This window comes from Sceloporus undulatus, chromosome 3 (genome assembly GCF_019175285.1).
Source record: "Sceloporus undulatus isolate JIND9_A2432 ecotype Alabama chromosome 3, SceUnd_v1.1, whole genome shotgun sequence".
Classification (NCBI taxonomy): Eukaryota; Metazoa; Chordata; class Lepidosauria; order Squamata; family Phrynosomatidae; genus Sceloporus; species Sceloporus undulatus.
Window position 1 is genome coordinate 177,793,028 of NC_056524.1, and position 16,755 is coordinate 177,809,782.

Here is a 16,755-nt window from a genome sequence, read left to right on the forward strand (position 1 = left end):
TTTGAGCAAAGCAGACTAGCGTGGTACTGTTACTTTCCTTGACCTAGATACTATACTCATACTGTATTGATGCAGCCTAGAATTGCATTGGCTTTCTTAGCTGATGCATCACATTGCTGACCTATGTTCAGCCTGTGGTCCACTAAGACTTCTATTTAGACCAAAAGCTATTTATAAAATGGTAAAACATAATTTTAAACATGGGATAAGATCACTCATCTTCTTATCCCACAACTGGTACATTTTGTGAGCTGTCTTTGGTGTGAAACAAAACACTTTTCAAAGCCCAAGTATATAATATCAGCCAGATCACTCTTGTTGACATTTTTATGACATTTTCAAAGAACTCTACAAGGTTTGTAAGACTGTACATAGATTTACTGAAGCCATGTGGTTTTTTTGGGACTCATCTATATGCTTGAGAATCTTTAATAACACTTTCCATGAATTTACTTGAAATGGAAATTAAGCTTATTGGTTTGTAGATTCTTGGATCTTTCCAATATCACCCTTTGAAAACTACCACTCTCCAGTCCTGTACTGCGAGGCTCATCTTTGGGACATATTACATATTTTAGTAAAGAAGTTCAGCAGTTTCATTTTTGAGTTCTTTAAGAACCACCTGGACCTGGAAATTAGTTTTGTTTGTAATTTGTCAGTGAGGTCTTGAATTTCCTCTCTTGTCACTACTTTTTAGCTTGGAGCCAAAGTGGTCTGTATCAGCACCAGCTTTCAAGTGCATGTTTTTCAAGAACAGGTACCACACTATATCATCACCAATTTCTTGAATTCAGGCAGTAAACCATTTTAAAATGTTGATTTTGGGTTTGTTCTTTCTCTTAAAACAGGAGTTCAGACATTATTATATGTAGTTGAGCACAAAAAATGTCGCTAGTTCTTAAAAAACAAATCACAGCATTTCTGTACTTGAATGCTTTACATTAAAAAGAGAGAGAACAAATTAAGCAACAAAAGAAAGAATGCTCAAACCAGTTTTCCAAGATGTTAGAGAAAGCACCAATTTTTAATTAATTCTATATTGTATCTAAGTTTGTTTCTTGTAGGCTACGCAAGGCTCTTAACTTGAATCTGATGGAAGCCTTAGTAGTTTCTAGCTTGAAAACTGGCTAGTCAGTAATAAAATACATATTTTTACAGCGGCACTGGATGAAAGGAAAAGGCAAAAACAGAACTATTATTATTAATATTATTTATTAACCTTTATTTATAAAGCGCTGTAAATTTATTAAAGAAATGGGTTCAGGGTGACACTCAAAGTCAACTTGGCTTCATTCTGCGATTAAGAACATTTCACTCATTGCAGCAGCAGAATTTTACTCAGTTAAATGTAAACTGTAAATTTTCCGCTGGAACAGAACAGAACATTTCTGCTAGTGCTATATTGAATTTCCACTAATGTTGTTTAGAAAGTAGGTAAAGTAACTGAAAATTTTCAACTACCCCTCCTCCTAAACCTGGGAATAGACACTTCGATATATTTGAGGCATGCTTTTGAAGAGAGTAATCGACAGAAATTTGTGATTTTGTCTCCTGTTAACACTAGAGCTGAATGGAAGTACTGTATATACTCATGTATAAGTCTAGAAATTTTAGTAAAAAACAAACAAACCATCCCCTGAAGATCATATCCATCTGGAAACACTTACCCCTCTCTATTTTCTAGTTCTTTGCCATTTTTATTCTTAACTTTATCATTTACATCCTTTGCTACATGCTCCTAAGTTATCCCCAGGTCATATCGAAATCCATAATTTTTGCCCCAAAACTTGCCCTCAACTTATACATGAGGTTGACTTATAGCCGAGTATATACGGCATGTAACACAACACTTTGTATATGTTGCAGGGTGGAGGCAGAATGAGGAATGAAGGCCACACGGAAGAAGAAACAATTCATTAGAAATTAAGAGAGATGCAAAAAAAAAAAAGGGGAGGGGGAAGGAGAACTGCAGAAAATGATATCTTTTCATCTTTCTAGAATCATTGTTAAAATATTTATATTCTAGTTTCTAACTTGATTTTTATTGCATTTTTAAAACTAAGTTTCTTAATGTGGCCTCAGTTAAACCATCTTTGACAATGAATGTTCAGAGAAATCCAAATTTTCATATAATTGTTAGTCTGTTTTTAAAACGAGAAAAAAAAATGTTCTTGTCATTTGTCATTTTTTTAGAGCAGGGGTTGGACAACTTCAACAAATACAGGGGCCACTTTTCTGCTTAAAGACTTCCAAAAATGTTAAGAGGCAAAACTGAAATGTCTAGAATTCAGCTGTTTTATTTTATTTCCTTGATCAGAAAAGGGCAGCATGAGAGAGTCAAGTAAGCCAGGGACAGCAGAAATAACCATACGTTATCCACTTCTGTGCTGGACATTATTTGTAATGACATTTCCATCTTTTTGTAATTTTAATGCAGTTTGAAAACAGGTGTGTTTCTTTGGTTAACAGTCTATACTGAAAGCAGGTCATATTAAAACTTATATCTTGTCCAGAAAAAAAGGGGGGGATTTTAGTACTTGTGTAGCTTAAACCATTTAATAAAACCCTTATTTAATGTATGGTTTAAAAAAACAACAACAAATGTAGTTAAATTTGAATAATGGTCAAGGAAATTGACAAACGTTAGACATGAAATGTTAGACAAATGGAAATAAAATTTGTGTGGCTATCCTGACTTAATTTATCTTAATTATTGAAATTGACTCTAAAGATGCTGCTAACTTTGAATGCCCAGGCCTGAGCGATGAACTCTGGCTCATAATGCTGCCCTTGTTCAAGTGAGCAATCTGTACAACTTCTGGTTTATTTTGTAGCACAGAGTTTAGTATGACTAGAAGAAGAATTTGAAATTATAAATTTTAAAATACAGTGGTACCCCGGGTTACGAAAATAATCCGTTCCGCGGCGCCCTTCGTAACCCGAAATCTTTTGCAACCCGAAAAAGCCATAGGCGCTAGCGCTGGAAGCCACGATTTCGTGCGAAAAAGCGCCGAAAAGCACCAAAATTTTTTTTCGTAAGCCGGAAAAAAAAAAACGTAACCCGGAACAGTTTTTTCCTATAGAATTTTTTCGTATCCCGGAAATTTCGTAACGCGGTGCTTTCGTATCCCGGGGTACCACTGTATGGTTTAAAAGTGGTGATGATGATTAATAAGTTTTGTTTTATTTTTTGGCAATTTTTAAGCTGATCTTATTTTTGCTATGAAAGACATTTTGGGAAAAGGGTGGCATATTAATTAATTAATTAAAGGCAGGCAGGCAGGCAGGCTATCCTATCTAGGGCTTATGGGAATTATAGTTCAACACCCTCAAGGGATCTTACTCTGTTATAAATATTAAATACTGAGGAAATATTTAATTTGGTAATTGTGTTAATCATTAGGGGAACAAAACTGAAGTGGATAGCTCCACAAGAAACATGAAGCAGGATAACAGTGAAATTCCGTTTTCTGTGTCGATAGAGAAATGAACATAAGAAATAACAGAGGTTTCCCCACTATAATACTTCTCACTTCTGCCATTATTTTATAAACATGTTTGTGGTTTCAAACTTTCAGTAACTACCTATCAGTGTATATGAATTGTATGTTAAAGCAAATTCTCTTTTCTCTTTAGGAAAAAATGTTTCATTTCTGGGTAAACACATTCTTCATACCAGAACTGGAGGAAAATTCAGACAAAGTAGAAAATGGAAGTCTTCTTGGGGATCAGGAACTTGATGGGATTTTCAGTACAGAGCGTTCAGATAATGACAAGGAATATCTAATACTTACTCTAACAAAAAATGATTTGGACAAGGCAAATAAAGACAAGGCAAATCGTTACTTTTCTCCAAACTTTAAGGTGAGTATAAATCTGAGGCATTAAATAATTGAATTTGAATGGTGTACTGTACATGGAAGTTATACATTTTTTATTTTACATCTCATGGGTAAATGCTTTACAAACCAATTGAGAATGTCTGTAACTTTAAATAATGATAAGATAGCCAGATTTAAGAAAATCCTGCATCCTGTATTTAATTTAATGATCTTTCTTTACTATGGCACGTTATAGACGGGCCCATGAGGCGCCGTCATAGCACTGCGATTACGCGCGAGGGGCGGCGCTTCCGGACGCGCCTTGCCCCTCGCGCGTAATCGATACGTCAAAATGGCGGCGCCCTATACAGACGGGTGCCGCCATCTTGACGTAGCAGACGCTCTGAGTCCACATGTCCAAACCCGGAAGAGACGTCGTGAGTGCGCACTTTGGCACTTGCGACGTCTCTTCTGGGTTGCCGGAAGGAGCGCGATTTCTGCGCTCCTTTTTTGCAGTGCGGAGGAGTCGCGCGGTTTGGCTGCTATGGCTCCTCCCAGCTGCAACCGGCAGCGGCCCAAGACTGCCCCTTTTGGGCGGTCTGTAACGGGCCTATCTTAGCCCTGCCATGTCTCTTCCTCTCTTTTGGGGTGGATAGTGGGCGGCAGAGAATGAACATTTTGTCTGCTTGAACAGTCTTTCTGTTACATTGCAAACAAACAGAATGCAAACCTGCAACCTATGACTCTGGGAGCACAACCCCATCACGTATATTCTTTGCCTGATTAAATGCTAGTAAGCTTCAGAAGCTAGCATGACATTTTTTTGGTACTTTTGTATTGGCCTAATTATCACCAATATGTATTTGAGATTTGGGGTGTTATTTAATGGTCAACATGATTATTTCTGCAATTTTTTTTATTTTTTTATTTTTTTATTTTTTTTGCTAGTATAGAGCTATTATTGTACATTGACTCTACTGAAATCTACTGTTTGTGTTCCCCCATTTTTTATCAGTATTTGTATATAAATAAAACAGAAGTGTCAGTTGGAAGATGTATCCAGCTGATTTTGATATGCTGAATTCTGTTAAGTGAAGTTTGAAACATTATGGGAAAGACATATAATTTTAACCGCCTCAGTATTTTCCATTTCATAATTACATGTTAAATTTTAGAACACCAAAGAAATATATTTTTTCCCTAACAATTTTGGAGAAGAAATCTTGAAGAGGCTGCTAAATCTATTGAGAAGGGGAGAGTAACTGATGGAAGATCACTTAGGAGGTGCAAAAACCACTTTAAGTAAATATGTGGAGAAGCTATGTAGGTAGATCCTTACGGTACAAATGTGAAATATTTGATCAGTCCCTTTTAGAATAGTGCTACTCAAAGTGGTGGTCTGTGGACCATTGGTTGCCTTTCCACAGAGTGTTTTCCAGAGAGAACGCAACACTTTGCAGCCTTTGAGCGTAGCACTCCCAGTATACTGGGGGGGGGGGGGGAACCTGCTAGTCCCCCCGCCCCCGAGTATACTGAAATGGGAAGCTTAAAAGCAATAACAAGCCTTTCTTTTTGCTGGCTAGAATTTTCTTTTTGCCGGCAAGTCTTTATTTCGTTTCATAAGGTATATGTTCTCTGTGTGGGTTTCTGTATTATGTTGTTACAGTTTTGCAGTTGGCACTGTCTAAATAACTGAAGAACACCTTTACCTTCATCAGCCTGTCAGTACTTTACCTTTATCGCCTGTCAGATCACCAGGTGAAGGCGGGTTTTTAAGTATGGTGTATGACAGAAAGGAAAAGCACCTTCATTTTGGGTCTTCCTAGGTCTAAAACGTCCTTTCCATGTAGATACATTGGTGCTGATGTATTCTTTTCATCACTAGGTCGACACCTATTTGCTTGCCCAGACATTTTAAATTGCTTTATGATACTGAAGGTATAGCTATTTATTTTATCTCTTGTCTTTTTTATTCTTAATTGGTGTGATAATTTAAATTATTTATTTCATTTTGCAATGCATCCTGCTGCCTTAAGTTAAAGAGTGGTCCATAAATATTTTAGATAAATAAACCATACCTTCAATTTTCCCAACATAAGAATAGAAGTAGTTCATACCAGCAATGTGAAAGCTAAGCTTTTCTCCTTGGAGCAGATACATACTGATTTCTGTTTTTATTCCTCCTCCAGGTGAAGCTATTTTTCACAAAAACAGTAGAAGAGCCATCAAACCCAGAGGCTAGCAGCTCAACTTCAGTAACACCGGATGTTAGTGATAATGAACCTGATCATTATAGATATTCTGACACCACTGACTCTGATCCAGAGAATGAACCTTTTGATGAAGATCAGCATACACAGATTACAAAAGTCTAAATATTTTTTTTATTTGGGAAAAAATACCACAAAGAGGAAAACTTGAATAAACTGAATTATGGACCTTTTGAAATGGCAATAGGACATTGTGTCACAATTATCAGTTGTAGGAACAGTTCTTTACCTGACCAATCTCATTTGCCCTCTGAAGCCATTGGGCTTGACACTTGTTGTCCCGTTGAAAAAAGGTTACGTAGCTATGTTATGTATATACCTTTTTGTGTCAAGAGGACATTTAAATTTCAATTAGGAAAACACAAAGATGGCACTTTCCCATTTGATTCCAGTTTTATAAAAGTGGAGACAGATCTGATGTGTATACGTAGGAATCTTCCTTTTGTGTTCTGTCACCAATTGAGGTTCCTGTAAATCTCTTTCTAATACACAGGTTCACATCCTGCCCCTTTCTTTGCACTTTTGTGGCAACAGATAAGTCTGAAGTTGGCTCAGAGAAGTAACGGGTTTTACTGCATTCAAATGTATGTAATATGGGTAGGAGAGTGGAAAGAGAAGCTCAGAAAGGAATGTTTTTGCTGGACTGTGTACCATTTCCAGCTTACTTACATGCACCTCTTTAGCATGCAACAGTAATAAATCCTGGACATTTGAGGAATCGCCGCTGTCACTGCTTGTTTGTGTATTTTATTTTATTTTTAAGCATAATGGTGCTAGAAAAGGCAGCTAGAGGGAGTGGTTCTGTATTAGGGGTACAGGAATGAACCTTCCACACCATCATAAAAGATCTACAAATGAAGGGATATAAAAAAGTGGTTACATTTGAAACAGTAACAATGACTTAACCATACAAATGTGGAGGCTATCTGTCAGAAATGGGCATATACAGGTATTTGTGTGTTAAAATTGCCATTCCCTGAGCTGTGGATGATAAATGTAAGAGTAATATTTTTTTCTAAAAAAAAAGAAAAGAAAAAGAAAATCAAAAAATCTTGTCTTTCAAACATTTGGAATTGCTATTTTGAATTTTCACGGTGTAAAATCCCATTGGTTTATTGGCGTTGACTTGTTCTTTATTGGTTATTCCACTTGAGTAAAAGGATTTGGAATCCATTGTGCCCAGTCTCTATTAGCGTTAATAACAAGGGTATAAATGGTAAATAGTTGAGGCAGAACACAGGCTGAATACTGAACAAAGGGGCGTCATGCTCCTTTAACATTCATTGGTGAATTTTGCTCCCTTTCTAATCCTGTGTGTAGTTGCGTGCCTATGACTTCATATTGATTTTAGTGAGACTTGCATGTAGCTGCACAGGATCATAGCTTTCATCCATTATGTAAACTTTCTCAAAGCTAATGATAAGGCTTCCTAGGTTTGACCCAGTTCTACAATTCCATAGAAGTAACCGATTCGCAAGAGGTAACTAACGAATCACCTTTGACTTTTCTTCAGTGACTCACATTGTATCTGTTTTCTCTTGAACAATTTGAAAGCCTCATTAGCCAACTAAAAATCTTGTGCTTTAAAACTTTTGGATGTTGACAGTGTTCGGTGTCTTGTACTATTCTACTGCTTAACATGGAAGGGCCAGATTGGATATAGTTGAGTGGCCTTTTGCACTGTTGTTCTTCCTTTGGAATGTGAAGGTTTGAATGAGGGTTTGGATTTTGAATGTGTCAGTGGTTCCAAGAAGCCTTGCTTACATTTTTATGGTATAGTCATTGGAAAAGGAAAATGGCATTATATATATATATATACATTATATAATATATATTATGCATACTCTCCTATACTTTATTTCAGCTACCATCCCCATAGAACATGGCAAGAATTGCTATGACTGAAAGGTCTGAGTCCTAATTAAAACTTTATTTATGACAGTATTCATCATTAGCTTGAAAATGCATTCTTCTTAGGTAATTTCTTGAGTTTCTGGACTGTGTGCTAAATTCTTGGATGTGCAGCAGCTTACATGTCTGAAATTACTTGAAGGCATCACTTTGACAGGAGCTTACTCTTAGGCCCTGTGCCATCCCTAGTCATCTGTAGTCCCATTTAAAATAGCTTGTCACAGTAGCTGAAGGGCAGTTGTATAAAATAGCACCAAGGTTCTTTGCTGTGGCACAAGTTGTAAACTGAAGGGAGGTTTACATGCAGCATCGATTGTTTTCAGCTTTAAGGGGGGAAAAGTGTAGGGTGCTAGTGTGCAGTTCCATGTTTAAATTCTAGCAAACGTGCAATATGTTAACGATGCCTGTGGTTGCCACAAAGTGCCTCGTTTACCTTTTTAAAATACTGTTAAAAATGTGTCATGCATGCAGATGGAAGGGGGTGGAACTGTGCACTAAAAGGAGGCTTTAACTGCAGTGTTTGGTAGAGCTGCCTCTTTACTTCGCCAGTTCAAAATTCTCAGTCTGTTTTCATATAGAATATATATATATACTAAAAAAAAATCTGTCTGTTAAGCAGCCTTATTCTGATTCAGCCTCTTCAGATACTATTGTGCTGTGCAACAGTGGCTCTGTGTGTAATGCTATGCACTGAGGATACACAAAACAAGAAAATGACATGTACAGGATAATGTCTCATACAAATCAAATGTCCGTTTGTTATTGTGTTTAACAGCCCTTTATCTTAGTGTTAAAACTCCACTTAAATCTGATTAAAGTTTCATTCTTGTCACTGTGTTGGGTGTATTTTTATATGGAAATACATGGAATAAAATGGTTTATGCTTCTGTAAAATAATGAAAAGCACATGTGATTAAAGGAAAAGCTCATTTTATGCAAATTAAGAAATTTTCAGTTTACAAAACCAAACCAGTGGGATTTTGACAATTTATGATTGGACTTTAGAAGTAAACGGAGAGTTACCAACATTCAAATGACCTGCTGTATAAATGTGATTGCATATATTCCTCTTATATTATTGGACCTGTTCCTGTATTAACTTGGGTATAGGATGAATACCCCTTATCTGAAACTAGAAGTGCTCAAAAATTTGAAATGGGCAGGTGAGGTCATGACACCTTTGCTTTCTGATGGTTCGGTATACACAAATTTTGTTTTATGCACAAAATCTCCAAGATATTATGTACATAATCCAAAATACTGCTGGTCCAAAGCATTTTGGATAAGGGAGATTCACCTGATAGGATAAACTGCTTCATTTTTGGTGCATGTGAACAGATATAGCTCAGTGATAAAGTCCAAGTTACTGTGTTAAAACCATTACTTTCCCTTCAAGTTAAAAAGCACTATTTTGTATGCACCTTAAAATATAGTTTGAAGGTAATCTTATGCATAATATGTTTAGCAGTTGTGAATAAAACAAAATTTGCGTACACTGAACCATCAGAAGTCAAAGGTGTCACTATCTCAGCAACCAATGTGGACAATTTTGGAGTATTTCGGAATTCTGGATAAAAGAGACTCAACCTGTATGTTTGATTCGGTTGATGATAGGACAGCCCCTTTATATCCTTTCAGATCTAGAACATTTAAACTGTTTCTGTTGCTTTTTAAGTGTACGTTGAATACAGGTTCCCTTCCTGGGCTTTCTTCTTAATAAACTGCCAGCATGAGTATGCCATAGCTGGATATCTGGGATGGACTTTATTTTGTCACTTATATCATTATTATTGTCAGATAAACTATTCCTACGTAAGAGTCAAATGCTAAACTGATAAACTGAAGGGTAATTTTTGATGCTGAACTACTTGTTTTAAGGTACATAAAACAACATAACTTCTTTTATAAAACAAGGTTATCTAACTTTTAAAATACTCTTAAGTAAGGGATTCATTTCATCCTTTAAATTGTAAATGTGAGATTTTAAGAATATGTGGTTCCTACATGTGCTAGTCCTGAGTTCCTTTGTAGCAATGTACCAAATTATTGGTTTTATGTCTAAATAGCTTACCATTGTATAATATGAGCTGAGGTCCCAAGCCTCTTCTTACTGAATCCATTCTAGATTTGCTTGAAGTGAAAATCAAAAGGGATGAGACTTGTGACATATTAATAGTGCAACTTTTTTTCTGCTTTGTGATGATCTTTCCCATGTCATGCTGACGTTATTGCTATCTGTTGACTTAAAGCTGTTAACCTGACAGATTCTCTGTGCAAGTAGTAAAGGTTTTGGTGCTAACATGAAAGGCTTGGATGGGAATTGGGCACACATGTTTCTTCATTAGAAATCTGATCTCCACTATTATTCTTGAAAAATACATAATGAATTGTGATTTCTGGTTAGGTCTTTCTGGAAAAGTCGTGTTTATTACGTGTCTGTCTAAGCTACGGTTTTGTTGTATCTTTTCAGTATTATAGGTTACTCAAAATACTTGGGACTAGAAGTGTGTTGGATTTTGGATTTTTTCAGATTTTGGAATGTTTGCATATACATAATCTTGGAGATGGGACCCAAGTCTAAACATGAAATTCATTTATTTTTTCTACACCGCTTATCCACTTACCTTGAGGGTAATTTTATACACAATATTTTAAATAACTTTTTGAAGGAAACAAATTTTGTATACAATGAACCTTCAGAAAGCAAAGGTGCCACTATCTCAGCCACTGATGTGGAAATTTTGAATTTAGAAATATTTCACATTTTGGAATTCCAGGTAAGGAAGACTTCACCTGTAACAGATGGCTGCATTTTAGTAGGTTTTGTTTTCTTCCAGTAAAACACGTACTGTATGGTCATCTTTGGTTCTTCTCAGGTATCATGAGATCTTTAGTATGGACGGAATATTTCTAAGCATTTTTAATCAGTTTTAAGTGGAACTTGATTCTCGGTGCATGTACAGACCATAAAAACTTCTAAACCTCCTGTAGTCCTTTGTGCTCACTTTTAGAAGTGCTCCCTTTTTTGCTACTTTGAAGCAGAAACCACTGAATAGTAGGCTTAGTCACAGTTATGCAGCTGGGTTTCTGGTAGCTAACCTGAACTACAGTTAAGCATTAATATTTTACTGCAAGTGTGTGGTTATAATGTTTGCGATATTTACTTTATCTAAAAAGGAAATGTGGTCAAAAATAAGAGAAATCCTCCAGGCCCATTTCATTTTGGCTCTGTAGTGTCATGTTCAAAGTGGCTGTGTAAAACTCTGTTTCACACACAATGGACATATCGATGTTTTAGACATATTAAGGCTTTGTACCAGTCAATATTGACCAAGTAAAGTTCATAAAGGTACTGTCACAAAACCTGGAAATACTGCAGAATACTGGGATGTAATTCAGCTATTCATTTTGTTAACCACAGTTTTAACAGTTGTTTTAATTCTGTTTCCCATGTTTTGAGTCAACCTAGTTATTTACTGATGTTGAATGTTCCATCAAAACTAATGAGTGATCTTCAGTTTGATAAGAAAAGGTAAATGTTAGTACATTTTTTGTAGATAGCCTTAATCTGTCGTTAAATGTCTTCCCTTTTCTAAAAATGGACTTTGCTTTTCTGATGAATGCCTTCATCCTAACATACATTTGTTCCTTCAAGTCTTTTTCTCCTAATTGAAAAGGGAAAATATCTGTCTCTTTTTGCTGAATGCTAGCAACATGATGTAATGGTTTGATTATGATTCTAGAGACCAAGGTTCAAATCTTTGTTTGACCATGGAAATCCTCTGGATGACCTTGGGCAAGTCACACACCCTTAGCCTCTGAGGAAGGAAAAGGAAGCCCCTGCTGAACAAATCAAGAAATCCCTGTGATAGGTTTGCCTTCAGGTTACCATAAATTGGAAATGACTTGAAGGCACACAACAACAACAAAGCTGCACTGTGCTCTCCATCTGGGATAAAGGGCAGGTTCAGTTTGATGCTTTAATCCCTGATAGATGAGAGTACTCCCCCTATGCTGTTCAAGGATTACATTATCCTCTTGATTTTATATCTAGCCTGTCTAAAGCAATCACAAATAAAGTAACTAAGTAAATTACATCTCCTCTCTATAAGCCAATAAAACAAACAAACCCAGACCTACTTTAAAAATGACCAAGCTGGTTAGTATACCGTACATTTCATGCCAGTATCCTGAACAGTTGCCAAGTGATGATTTGGTGATTGGTACCGACTTAGTGTTGCCAGTATTTTTTACTAGCTTTGTTACTTTGGTCTTCTCACGATTTAGCTAATTTATTTTACCACATTAAGCAAGAGCAGAGAGCCTTAATTATGTTTAAAGGGGGGGGGGAAATAATTGTGTTTAGATTATGTGCATATGTGTTACCAAATTCATCCCACTCAGTGCCCTTCAGTGGAGCAAAAGGGAGGCCTTGAAGAGGAAATCCACAGCAGACCAAGTTTATTTTATTTATAATGTTTGTCTGCTTCTGATGACACAAAAAGTTCTGTGAGTAGTTTAAAATTGAGTATAAAAACAAATACAAAATAAAATATAAAGGCATAACAAACAGAATAAGCATAACAATAAAAAACAAGACCCACAGCAATGCTAGATGTGACAATGCTAGACTACAGTCATCCCTCCCAATTCACGGAGGATCCATTCCGGACCCCACCCCATGAATCCGAAAAAATACCAATATTGGAGTCGCCATTGGTTTCAATGGCAGTGCATTCCTGCACACGCCTTGGCCACACATACCATTTTGTCCGTCCCCACTTGCCGTCTGCAAATGGGCAAGACCACGGACTTCAAGTCTGCGAATCAGGAGGGACAACTGTATATTAAAACTCAGGCTCGTGAGTTATTTAAAAAGCTTTCATCTGGTATTGTGAAGATAGCTCTAAGATGGAAACTCCATCAAGGCTATTAGACAGGTGGGTACCACCACTGAAAAGACCGTCTCCCTATTTGTTACTCCATTTAAGATGGGAACAAGCAGGGCATGTGAAAAAGATCTTAAAGTACAAGTAGGCATGTGTGAGAGAAGATAAGTGATCTGTTAACCTGGCCCCAGTCTGTTTAGGGCATCAAAGATTAAAGCCAGCACCTTAAAGTGCCCGGAAATGGCCTTGGAGTCAGTGCAACTAACAAAGCACAGATGTAATATCATTGAATAGTCAAGGTGCAGTTAACAATCTTGTAGTCCTGTTTTGGACCAGCTACAGATTCTCAACCATGTTTCAGGGCATCCTTAATTGGCAATAGTAGACCATCTCTACCTGTTGGGAGCTTACAACCTGAAGCACACAACTTCCCTGCCAAGTCATCTTACTCAACATTTTGTGTCATTCATTACAATTGAACATTATAAGATAAAATGTTAGGTGTTCTTGAATGTTGCCTATGTTAGAAAATATTACCAAAAAAATCCTTTGACATTTATTAATCAAAGTCTTGGGCTGTTTACTACTTCAGTGTGGAAATTGGTATAGTCTTGGCAGAAAGAATTTGAATTTGGAGGGAAAAGGAAAATAGGTCCTTACTATTTTTCTTAGCAGACAGCCATGTGCACACTGTGTGGTTCATTCCTTTTCTACTGATGCTTGTTTAGTTGGTTTGTTTGTAAAATGAGCGTTTGTTTTAGAGATCTTCTACCTTTGCTGTATTCTGATGCATCTCATTGAGACATGGTCTTCATCCCAGTGCATAGTCCGTAGCCACAATGAGTTTGCATTCTGTCTCATCTTTCCACTCTTTGAGAGTGACTGTATTACTGGTATGCGAGGCTGGAGCAGAGGTTAAGGAGTTATAAAGGTGTGATAAATAGATGTGGTCCATCTCATGAGCAGCAAGGTTTATGCACATTTATGTTTAGAAGAAACATAAGCCTGGAAATACTGGAGACATTGCATATAGTTAGATGTAGTTGTGGTGAAAAAGTGATACAGGAAAGCCCTTTACAAAGGTCCCCAGAATTACTTCCACCATCTTCACAGCCTTTACCAGATACCATGGTTACCAGCCTCTGAAATTTCAAGGTAGCGTTTGAAAATAGAAATATTTTTAGGTGTAGAGAGTTCTGCAGGAATACGATAGACACTGAATATAATAGTTGAACTGATTCTAAGTGATTGGTAGGCTGCTCATCCTGACTGCAGTTTTCTGTCTTGTCTTTGGATCTCAGGGTTGGGTACATCACTTTCTCAGGCAGTCTCTACTTGGGCTGTTGGGAAGGCCAAAGCCTATTTTGTGCAAGTTTGGCACCAAGGGGCTTTATTGTTCAGCTGCTTTTCATCTAATCGATTAAGGAAAATAATTAATCATAGTGGCCAACCCAAGTTACCCAATAGAACAAAAATTTTAGCACCTAATATGCCAGGAGATTTTACAAGCTCTGAAAAACTGTGCCAACCCTTTTCTAGGAAGTTAGCTTTAAGATATTCTGCACTCAGGGGGATCCTTTTTCCATCTCAACCGATCTTCCACAGATGCTCTGTACTTTGGATGATCTGGCATTCCCTGTTATTTTGTGCCTATAAACTGAATTTGAAGAGCATCATAAAAAAAGCATCCAATGTTGAACGGCAGCTACACTTAGAGTTAACCGTCTCTCAGCACAGCATGTTTGCCATTACTAAACTTGAACTAAACCTTTCAAGGGACCTGAATTTAGCAAGCTACCATGTACGAGGTCAGATGATTTTACCAAACCAACTCAATACTGTCTGCTCAGGGTGACTTCTACTGTCTTGGGAAGAGGTCTTTCTCATTACCTGCTAGCTGTTCTTTTAGCTGGTGACAGTGTGGGTTTGAACATGAGCCCTTCTGCACACAAAGCATATATGCTACCACTAAGCTGAAATCCACTATTTCAGAGCATTGGGTCTATTTCTCAGTAATTGTAGAACTGCTGCATCACTCCACCATCTCCACAAACTCTTCCTCCAAATCTTCAAATTTTCAAGTTGATCCACCCCCATACCTACCAGGGGATTTCCTTTTCTATTTTACAAAACCTGCCTCAACTATTTAGCAGCGGCTGATCATGTGCCCCCCCCCCTTACAAGGATGTAGTGAAAATTACAATCAGATTGTGTTTTCTTCTTTGCTTGTTAGCCAACTGTCAACAACTTATTGCAGTGTTCCTCCGTAACACATGTGCATCACTTTGTTTTTACTGTTAAACGTTATGGTTTTGGTAATCGGGGCGGCCAACTTCAAATCTGATCTGCAGCAGTTATTGGCATATATTCCCCAATCCTTGGAGTTCAAGCACTTTGTTTAAACAGAATGGACTCTCTCTCTATACACACACACACTGTATATATGGCTACTTTTGAGAGATAATTGGACCCGCCTAGGTGATGATCATGGAATACATATATAAAACCCAGATATAATAGGGAAACTAGCTCACATGACATCTGGCAAGGTTTGTAGCAAGCTCAGCTTCACTCTGTAGCCAAGGGCTTTTAAGGTCTTGACTGCAAGAATGAGCAGGTCTGTTTTGAGTTTAAATGCTAATGTGTGAGTTCTTTTGTTCTAGTTGACTATAGCTGTGGAAGACTGAAGATAGTAAGGGACTTAAGGCAGTTAATGATGAATTTTCCTGATGGCAGTGGTTTGAGTGACGAGATACAGTGCCAATGTGTGTACTAAGCATGCAGTCTAAGCAGAAGTATTGTTTTATTTCCATGTTCACAAGGCTTTCCATTTTCAATAGTGTTACATTTAAACACTATTTTCTGTACACTACAGGGAAGTTGTGGTCTATTATGCATGTAGTTTCTTTATCAATTAGCAACATGCTGAGGAGTTATAACATTTTTATTTGTGGGAAGCCTTATTTTTTAATATGGGTTTATTTTTGACAGCAATTTAGAATATTTTTTAAAAAAAAACAATAAAAATATTACAACAGTAAAACCCCAGATCAGTACAATAACAATTGGGAAATATAAACGTGACAGCACAGAATAAAAGTGAGTTAGTAAAGGATAACAGGAACAGCTGAGTTTCAATATTGGAGAATTTTAAAAATCTAGCCATGGTGTTCACCTGGCAGCTGGCCATGGGGATAATACTAGTACCTCATGAATCTGGAGGAAGATGTTTCAGAGGTGAGTTGCCACCACTTAAAGGCCTTTTGATGCCATTCACCTGATCTCTAAAGGGCATTTGGAGAAGGGAACATGTATTTCAGGCTGTGCTATTTCAGAAAGGTGATCTGAATTGCCCCATGGGTTAGGGGCAACTGAAAGCAACCACGTTATAGGAGAGGCAAGTTGTAATTCTTTCTTCCTAACTTACTAGGTTTTTAGATATTAACAAGTTCTTTTAATGTATTATGGAACTTTTAGGAATGTCTGAGATGTCCCATGCTAGGAAGAGAGCGAAGCCAGCTTTATAGCACTCCAGCCAAGGAGCTAGTGGCACTGTTGGTGTGGCCCTGCCCCAAACTTTGGCCTACAGGGAGTCAATAGGTCACTGGCCCAATCTGCCACCCCAAACCACTTCCCTACTCCTACCTTAGGAAATGTCTTATCAGGAACGACTGAGGGAGTTGGGTATGTTTAGCCTGGAGAAGAAAAGGTTAAGGTGATATGATAGCCCTGTTTAAATACTTGAAGGGATGTCACATTGGGGAGGGAGCAAGTTTGTTTTCTACTGCTTCAGAGACTAGAACGCGGAACAATGGATGCAAACTGCAGGAAAAGAGATTCCACCTCAACATTAGGAGGAACTTC

At 37.4% G+C, this 16,755-nt stretch overlaps 1 protein-coding gene across 1 annotated transcript in view; it reads left to right on the top strand.

Annotated features, from left to right (window-relative positions):
- Positions 1-9,746, top strand: part of PTEN (phosphatase and tensin homolog) — a 75,443-nt gene extending 65,697 nt beyond the window's left edge. The window contains exons 8-9 of the mRNA XM_042456995.1: positions 3,637-3,864; positions 6,011-9,746. Of these exons, the coding sequence (XP_042312929.1) occupies positions 3,637-3,864; positions 6,011-6,196 (414 nt within the window). The 3' untranslated portion in view covers positions 6,197-9,746. The remainder of the gene's footprint in view (positions 1-3,636; positions 3,865-6,010) is intronic.
- The last annotated feature ends 7,009 nt before the right edge of the window (positions 9,747-16,755 follow it).